Source organism: Gossypium raimondii, chromosome 1 (assembly GCF_025698545.1).
Source record: "Gossypium raimondii isolate GPD5lz chromosome 1, ASM2569854v1, whole genome shotgun sequence".
Classification (NCBI taxonomy): domain Eukaryota; kingdom Viridiplantae; phylum Streptophyta; class Magnoliopsida; order Malvales; family Malvaceae; genus Gossypium; species Gossypium raimondii.
The window spans coordinates 37,070,743-37,081,116 of NC_068565.1; the positions used below are offsets into that span (position 1 = coordinate 37,070,743).

The 10,374-nt window shown below is 33.8% G+C and overlaps 1 protein-coding gene across 1 annotated transcript; it reads right to left on the reverse strand.

Annotated features, from left to right (window-relative positions):
* Window positions 1–222: 222 nt before the first annotated feature.
* On the reverse strand, window positions 223–3,555 carry LOC105785722 (U-box domain-containing protein 11). The gene is made up of 4 exons (XM_012611852.2): window positions 2,978–3,555; window positions 2,127–2,243; window positions 1,642–2,037; window positions 223–1,521 (listed from the first exon to the last, which is right to left on the reverse strand). Exons 1-4 carry the CDS (start codon window positions 3,290–3,292, stop codon window positions 451–453), a joined length of 1,899 nt encoding a protein of 632 aa, XP_012467306.1. The 5' UTR covers window positions 3,293–3,555; the 3' UTR covers window positions 223–450.
* Window positions 3,556–10,374: the final 6,819 nt, after the last annotated feature.

Here is a 10,374-nt window from a genome sequence, read left to right on the forward strand (position 1 = left end):
TGCCGATGGGGCTTTTTAAGTAAATATTTATAAAAAAATGTATTGCATACAAAATAGTGTTTCGTTTAACGTGCTTTAGCCAAATGTAATTCGAGTGTGCGATCATAAACTTTCATCAATCAACACAACCTTTTTAAAGTTAAAACAAAAAAGGTTCTAAATTTCATTTACTCAGAAAATACTTGGTAAATTAAAACCATTTCGTCTCACTAAATGACAAAATACTACAATAAGTTAATCATTATTGAAATCAAATGAACTTTTTACACACTCATCAATAAAAGAAATGAATACTTAGAGAGCAATGAGAATGGCTTTGTATCTCATGCTCGTCTCCTCAATTCTCATGACTCAAAGGAATAGAATTATGCCAGTTTTGTCAAACAATTACTGTTAAACGAAAAAAAAAAATTAACAAACTGAACTCTCTGGTTAACAACCAAAAAAGGGTCAAAGCTGCTGTAATTTTCGAAGATGCTCCAACAATGAAGTAGCCTTCCGCTTGGCCCTTTCTGTGCCACTCTTGGTGAGCTCCGTCAATGGTATGGCAGCACCTAGCCTACTAATGCATGCCAGATTCTCAGCATCTCTCTTACACAAACAAAGTAAAATGGCAGCAGCATTTTCTTTGTTTCTAGGTAAACATGTTCTCAGAAGATCGATCAAAACAGGTATGGTGCTAGCCTTTACTATAGCTGCCTTAGCATCATGGTTGCTAGCCAGGATTGACAGTATTGTCAAAGCCTCATCGACCATGCAGTTTCTTGAATCCGTAAGCATCTTCAGCAGTGCTGTAATAATTCCGGCTCTGACGGCGCGGCCCTTGTTCCCCTGATAAATGCATAGATTGAATAGAGCAGTTGCGGCATCTTTCTTCCCTCGATTGCTTCCATTTTGTAACAAATCTACCAAGGCTGGTATTGCCCCTGATGAACCGATTATTATTTTGTTCTCATCTGCAAGTGATAAACTAAAAAGGGTAGCCGCTGCATTCTCTCTTGCTTCCATGCTTCCGGCACGGAGGACTTGGACAATGGAAGGAACGGCACCAGCAAGCATTATAAGAGACTTGTTATTTTCGAATATGGAAAGGTTAAGAATAGAAGTTACTGCATGTTCTTGTATTGATGCATCATCTGTGGTTAAAAGGTTGACCAGAACAGGTATCGCTCCTGTGTCTGCTATTAGTATCCTGTTATCTGTGCTTCGTTTTGATAGTGATCGGATTTCAGCCACAGCTGCCCTACGTTCCTCTAAGCACCGGCTTGACAGCTTAGAGACCAGTTCCTGGATGGCTGCCATGTCGCCACTAACATCACAGAAAGACCCATTGCTCTTTTTGAGCCTACCATTTGCTAATCCGCTTGGCTGCTCAATGTTATGTTTAGCACACCATTGATTTATTACACTTCTAAGAACATAGTTTGGGGTTAGAGTTAAATTCTCCAGCTTCTGCTGAGTTTTTGGACACGTTACATTGCCACAATCTATCCATCTCTGTATGTAAGATCTCTCATATGTCTGTAAAATCAAAACAATGATTATCAGAACGCAGGGCAAAAAGGAAGGGCAGAAGGCAAAAGCTGATCACAGAAAAATGAAAATCGAAATGATAAGTAGTCATGTCAGGCACAACTATACCTGTCCTGTAGCCACAATCACTGGATCCCTCATTAGTTCCAAAGATATAGGGCATAGGAAATCAACAGGTATTACTAGTGTATCGGGTTTCTTGGTTTGTTCAGCACCCTTAGCAGCCAGATTCTCTTGCCCTTTGGAATCAACCTCATTTGATAGGCAGACCTCAGAAGGAATTGAAGAGCTATTCACCCTTTCCAATATCTTAGGTTCCTTATCAGCAGCATGTCCTAGAGTAGTACAACTTTCTGGAATGCTATCCAGCTTCGCTGAAATTTCATGGTTGGTATCGCTGCGCTCTTTTTCCGGTAGCTGGGAAATGGCATTCGAAACTTTTCTTGAATTCAAAGATCCATATCTTTCAGTCGCTCTTCTCAATTGTGCTCTCACCAATGCGACCTGAAAAAAGAAATGGAAGTTGGCGTTAAAAAGGCAAAGTCAATGTAGAAAAAGAAATGAAGAGCACATTATAAATTTTGGAGCTAAACCTGTTCTTGAACCTCCTCTGAGATTTGAAACTGATCAAATGGAATTTTGGCTAAACTTTTCTCCAACTTCCATGTAACACATTGAAATTGAAAAGAGATTCTTTTGGCAGCTCCATCCTTAAATTAAGATATAGCAAATTTCAGAGACGTACCTATAACATAACATATTAAGAACAAATACATATAACCACAATAAAATCCCAGCAACAGTCACTCTGGTAACAAAAAAAAAAAAAAAGACATAATTTTCTTCTTCATTTTTCATGACGTGCAACTCAATTAGTTAATTGGAATTGCGACAATTAGTGAGACAAAAACTAGCAATGGACAATATTGCGGAGAAGTTCATATTAATAAAATCAAGAAATAGACTTAGCACTCGGATAGATTATGTTATTCAAACCCTTATTTCTCTTAAAATACTCTATCTTACACCTATATTCAACACATATATAGAGGTAAATGATCCTAAAAACTTTACACAAAATCGAGTATGCCCCTGTTTGACAAATACTCACTCCGGATAACATGGCAGATAGCTTAACTCGAAAATTTTTAGCCCAAAAGTTGTTTCTATATGCATACTTTTTCCGAAATGAAGCTAATCAATGTCAGTTAATGCAAACTGAGCCAATAATTAGAATGTGGAACATTATCCGAGGAAGAAACAAGTCAAAAAATTCTGTCAATTTTGCAATACAACTGAGCCTGTCAGTTAAAACCAAAATGAAACATATTTGTGGGACTTGGCAAAGCCAATTATCAACATTAAAAAACGTATTAATCGAATCATGTACTAGCACTTAATGTTCTTTTATATATATATATAAGAAGAGGAGATGGGGGTTTACAGAGGAATTAACGGAATGGTGAGCGGAGGCGGCGGACAAAAGACGCTTTGCAGCCTGCAGAGCAACGGCGAGATCAGCCGACCATGAAGAGGAAGAGGAGGAGGAGGAGGAGGAGGAGGAGGAGGAAGCGTGAGGATGATCAGACGCTGCAAAATCCCTAATTTCCTCAAGCAAATGCGTGAATAGAGCTATCCTCCTTACCAGATCCGTGCAATCCTTTTTAAACATCCCGGCAGCCAGATCCCCGAGGACAATATCGTGGACAAGGCTGAGCAAGAACGCGGCAGAAGCGTCGGAGATGACTCCGGCGGCCATTAGTGAAAAAGCCAGGCGTCGGCTCGTGATTGGGTTGATAGGAGTAGAACAGAGAAGTGATTATGATGATGTTGAAAGAAAAGGAAGGATATGCATTTTGAGAGAGAGAAGGAAGAAGAAGAGGAAGAATAGAATGGAGGGCATTAAGAGAGAGATTTGCGGTGAGGCAAAATGGAAGGAAAGGGGATACAGTTGGCTTTGGAATCTTATGATTTGGATTTCAACAACTACCCCATTATTCTCGTATTCTTATGTATGTGATATCACACACTCTTCATTTTATCATCTCATCACAATTTTATTCTTGCTAGCCTGTAAAGTTGTTCATTATTGCCATGCTCTCATTTTGTCCACCACCCAGCTATATATAATTAATATAAAGAATGTCCAAACAATTCTACTTTCTTTATTTTTGCATCTTGTACTTTCAAGATATAATATTTAGGGATCATCCTTTTTAATCCTTAATCAATAATTATGTCTAATATGCATCAAATTTGGGTGTGAGAAGACGTGGTTAGCAACTTCAAAACAAAGCTTTGACGATAACTAACAACCGCAACGAACTAGAAAACGAGTAAGGCTGGGTTTCTCTGATTTTGCGGCGCCAAATATTACTTTTTCGTCCTTTTTCCCAATCTCTTGTTTTTAAGGGCGGATAAAATTAAGGGCAGGCCGAGGCAATACGACTTAAATTTAGGTAAATGCAGGGGATTCGTTTCATATTTTATTTAAATGTTGGGTTTTATAAATGTTCCATAAAACAATTTAAACAAACCGAAATCAATCAATATTGATGTGATAATTAAGAAGCAGCCCGCGTAGAAAAACTGATTGATCTCACATTTGATTTAACAAAACAAACTGATTTCAAAGTTTTAACCAAAAATTTGTTAAAATATTATAGTCAATTTGGAAATTTATAAAATTATAGGAAAACTTTCAATTTTATTTTAAAATTAAAATACTTTAGAAATTTAGAAAATTTATTATACATTATTAATATGTTATGAAAATATTATAATATTTTGGAAATTATATAGAATATTATAAAATTATATAATATTTATTAAAATGATAAAAATAAAAAAATCATAAAAATCATAAACATTTTTTAGGCTTATTTTTATGCTCGAGCTTGACCCGACCCAAAAGTGGGCCTAAACTTTATATAATATTTATAATTTTCATAGTTATATATATATTTATATTAAAAGTCTATAATTTCTATCAAATTTTATAATATATTAATAATATGTTATAATGTCATAATATTTTTATAATTAATTTTATATATCTATACTATTAATAAAATCTCGATTGGATTGGTGTCATGAGTCAATCGACACCAACTCGATTAGGAAAATAAAAAAAAAACATTTTGTATTTAAAATAAGTTATATTATTTTAAGGTACTTTAGTCTTTTAATTTAAAATAATAAAATAAAATGTGCATAAAGTGAAATTTGAACCCATAAATTTATCACTCAACCAAAACTTTATTTTTATTTACTTATACATTTTAATTTTATTATGTACATTTTATTACCTTCACAATTGCATATCTATACTATTACAACTCGACATTAATTCAAGATTGACTACAACACCATGGGAAACAATTGTAGTGCATTTAGTATTCTTAAATATGAAGCATTTACATGTTTAAATCTCATATTACTCACAATTTAATATATTTTTCATTTTAATATTTTCTTAATATTAATTAGTTTCAAATCATACATTTCATTATTTATTGTCTATTATTTTCAAACACATCTCCATATTTTAAATATACAATTTCCACACACATAATTTCTATTTTTATAGTTTCAAAATAAAATTTTATAATATTTAATCATTTTCAAGTTTAAATAATTAAAATCAATTTAACCCTTCACATCAAATTAATTACTACATTAATACTAAAACGGACTTTAACAAATAATTATATTTCAGTTACTCAATTGAATGTTAACTTTGAATTAAAGACTCAAATTACAACAACTTTCAATTTAAAACTTAATTGGTTTTTAAATTATTTTATGGAAACTTTTTAATACTTAAACCTTTTATAAATATTACTTCGTAGAAGATACAAAGTGATTATTTCACGTCATTTTATGTATTTTTTATAAAATAAATTCGTTTATGATTTATCTCATGACATTGAATAATTAAATTATGTATATTTTTAAGAAATTCATTTATGATTCTTTTAATAGATGAATAATCTTTTAGAAAAAAAAAAGATATTACACGGCAAAATATGAACTATGAAACAAACATTTCCTACCTTAAAAAAAAAAACTATTAGAAATATTATCATATGCATATGTGTAGAAACCATATATTTATTAATTATATCTATATTAGAATATAAATGTGTGTTTAAAATAATATATAATAAATGATAAAACATATGGTTCAAACTAATTAATTATAATAATATATGAAATATTAAAATAGAACTTTGTTGAGTGATAAATTGAATGTTTTACTAACCCATTAAGATGGGTCTTAGATGCATATTTTTATTAGTTTTTTTAAATAAAAAGATTAAAGTACTCTCAAATAATATAATTTATTTTAAATACGAACGAACATTAGTGTAATTTCCCTAACTGAGCTGGGACCCGGTTTATAGATGACACCAACTCAATAAAGGGCTTTATATAGTAAGTATAGACATTGAACTCATGGGGATAATAAATTGTGCATGTTAAAACAAAATTGTTTAAAATATATTAAAATAAAGTTTTGGTTGAGTGGTAAATTTAATGTTTTACCAATCCAATTGAGGTAGTATCAATTCTCACCATATGCATATTTTTATTTTTATTGATTTTTATTAAAATAAAAAGATTAAAATATCTTCAAATAATATAATGCAAAGGGATATTAAAGTAATTTTCCTAATTGAGTTGAGACCCAGTTTATGGGTGACACCAACTCAGTAAAAGGCTTTATAAATAATACAAATATACATAAATAATTGTATATATATTTAAGAAATTCATTAATGATTTTTGTAATAAATGATTTTTTTAGAAAAAAAATGATATTAGACAATGTAATATGAACTACGAAAGTGTGGGGTGTGCCTCACATTTATCGGATATATTTCAGGCACTTAAGACGAGAATCGATGAGAAACCGAAGGGGAGCAGAAAATCGCGCAATGTCGGGACGAAGATGTCCCAAACGTCGGGATGACGCGACATCTTTGGCAACCAAGCAAGACTGCGACGTCGTGACGAGCAGGTAGGCGATGTCACAACAAGGCAATGTTTTCCTGCACAAATATAACCACATATTTTTCTTTCAACAAGACTTCTTCTCCCAATCGAACTCTAATTCCTACAAGGTTATTTCAATCATATTGGACCCACGTCCCAAGCCTATTTAAAGGTCCTTTGGAACCCTGTTTAGATATATTAGATTTAGAGAATTAGATTTACATTAAATATCTCCTGTGTGAGGTTTGTTAAAGAGACTTTGGCGAGAGTTTTTAAGAGAGCTTTTGTATTTGAAATATTTGGGTTTCTTTTGGGATTTGCTTTTTTTTTATTTGGGTTAGATACTCTCCATCATTGTACTCTTTGTTTACTGCTTAGTGAAAAGCCGAAGCCTCTTTTGCCCGTGATTTTTTATCCATCAGTGAGGGTTTTCCACGTAAAATATATGTGTTCGTTCTTCTTCACTTTTACTATCTTGTTACTTATACAGGTCAGTCCCCGAAAAACTAGTATCAAAGCTACAGTCCAGCTTCCGCAAATCGACTCACTCAGGATGATGACAATGAGTTTCGATATCGAGAAGTTTGATGGGATCACAAACTTCAGTTTTTGTAGTAGGTTTGGATGACATCACTTCTAGTTTAGAGCGACCTAAAGAAGGTCGTTACCAGTAAAAAGCCCAAAGGTATGAAAAAAATCGGAATGGGAGAAACACAATGAAAAAGCTCTATCTACGAGTCAGTTATGCTTCACGAATAATGTATTGCAGGAAGTACTTAAAAAAAGTGGTTGCTTTATGAAAGAAATTAGAAACCCTTTATATGACAAAATCGTTGCCCAATTATTTGGTATTGAATACTCATCCAACCCCACACACCTATAAGTGAGCATATATCACTTTTTAGATTAGTCCAGTCTAGCAACCGAAATAGTGCGGTAAACCGCTGGAATTAGATACGTGTTGCCAAGCCACTAGAACATATATATGGTAAATGCCACCGAATAGGATAGATCATTAAATTGCCAACACTTCTCCGTCACATCATAATCCCATCCCAGTGCACATGCAAACACTAATTAAATATATAGATACACACATATCATACATGCTTTACACATTTGATCATGCTAACATGCTTTCAGAAGTAGCACATACAGAAACAAATTATCAGATTTCATATTTAAAAGTCATACATATAACATTATAGAACCTATGAAGTGGCTAACCTCGAATCACACTTTAACTATGGCCCTAACTAGAATTTATAGAAAATTGGCCCACATGGCCTAATTGACCCAGCTTGTGTGGCCCACGCGGCCTGGCACACGGCCGTATGATGTCGACAGTGGGTTTTTCGGCTTCACATCGTTCACTTTTTTACGAGTTTGAGTCACACACCTGACTACTTCTGGAAAATAATGATACGACACATTTTCAAACCCTAAAAATAATATTTAAGATGGACTAATTTGTGAATATACAAAATCGAGTCACTAATTCAGCCACGAACGATTGAACATTCAGCCTTAACTCTGAGAATCATCTCTTCGGCAGTCGATTGCTTACCCAACTAGTAAAAACTGTTCTAAAAATCTCCTAACTTGTTGGAAGAACGTCGTGTGCCTCACGAACTTCTCTTAACAATACACCAAAACCATCAATTAGATTAAAATTCACAAACACACACACTTCTATACCTTCCACACGAAACGAGAACAACAACATCACCTAAAAGTTAATAGAAGCTACTTACGGAGAAATCAGAAACTCAATCCAAAAAGTCTAAAAATCCAAAATAGTTTAATAAAACGTAAAACGTCTTAATTTTAACTAGAAACTCAATCCCAGCTCCTGTGCGTCGCCCAATCCTAAGATTGTTGATTACAAGATCAGTGTGTAACTCAACCCTTAAAAGTGGAACAAATAGCACAATTCACACAGAAGTCAAATACTGAACAGAATACAGCATGACATACTATGCAATGCAGCATGATAATCATATCATATAGAGATGGCAAGGTAAATCATACGATGCAACACTTTATTTCAGAACAGATACAAATCCTGCCCCCATCCGCTACACACCATCTCCGTCCATCCCTACACAACAATTAGAGTACTAAATACTCATCCAACCCCACACACCTATAAGTGAGCATATATCACTTTTTAGAATAGTGCAGTCAAGTTGCCAGAATAGTACGATAAATCGCTAGAATCAGATACGTGTGGCCAAGCCACCAAATAAATATGTGGTAAATACCACCAGATAAGACAGATCATTAAACTGCCAACACTTCCTGTCACATCATAATCCCACCCCAATACACATGCAAACACTAATCAGATATCTAGATACACACATATCATACATGTTTTACATATCAGATCATGCTAACTGCTTTCAGAAGTAGCACATACAGACACAAATTATCAGATTTCATATTTAAAAGTCATACATATCACATTATAGACTCTATGAAGTGGCTAACCTCGAATCACACTTTAACTACGACCCTAACAAGATTTTACAGAAAATGGGCCCATAAGCTCATGTGGCCCACAAGACCTAAATGGCCTACCCCGTGTGGCCCACACAACCGTGTAATGTTGACAGTGGGTTTTTCGACTTCGCATCGTTCATTATTTTTACGAGTTTGAGTCACACACCTTACTGCTTCTTTAAAATGGCGATACGACACACCTCCAAACCCTAAAAATAGTATTGAAAACAGACTATTTAGTAACAATATACAAAATCTAGTCACTAATTCGGCCACGAACAATTGAACGTTCGGCCTTAACTTTGAGAATCAGCCCTTCGGCATTCGATTACTTAGCCAAATAGTAACGACAGTCCTAAAAATCTCCTAACTCGTTGGAAGAACGCCGTGCGCCTCACAAACTTCTCCTAACACACACACACACACACACACATCCATACCTTCCACACGAAATGAGAACAACAACATCACCTAAAAGTAAACAAAAGTTACCTACGGAGAAAATATTGTACTAAGCAGAGCACCTTAATCACAAACGTCCAGCAATGCAAACGACAGCAAAGAAAGTGGAACAAAGAATGAAAGAAAAAAAACAATAGAAGAAGAAAGAAAAAGAAGGAAATCCAAAAGAGAAAACGGCAGAAAAGTCAATCAACAAAAATTGGAAACAAAACATGGAAAGAGGGAGAAAAAGTGTGGGACATGAGAGAGATAGAGCGGAAGAGGAATGTGGGAGAGATTTTGGGAAAATTTTGAGGAATAATTCAAGAATAAAATCCTGCTAAATCCCATTACTAACCACCTATCATATTCTCCTAAATCGAATTCAACCCAACTTCTACCACATGATCGACACAAACAAGAAATAGCAAAAATATTTCCATTTTGCACACATAGGATTCAAACACTAAACCTTTGTGTAAACTAAAGCCTTACCACTGAACCATCAAGTTCATTCTTGTTATAGTTGAGCAAAAATAATATAAAAGTTAAATATTCACAGAAAGGGGTTGGAACAAAAATTTAAGGGAAGAGATTTAAACACAAAACCTCAAGCACATAAACAAAACTCTTAACCACTAAACTAAATTAATTCACTTGACAATTTTCAACCATTCAAAAACAAAAATTTTGAGAACTTACAATAGACATAAAATATTTGAAATATGATTACGACAAGATTTGATTCATGGTTGAAGCTAGATGGTGGTCCAAGTCGGTTCAAAATTATTGTCTAAATTTTTTCTAGCTTGACCCTAGTTAAATCACTATTCATTTAATATTTAACATAAAAATAAAAATAAAAATAAAAATGTATTATCCATTTACGTGGGGGGT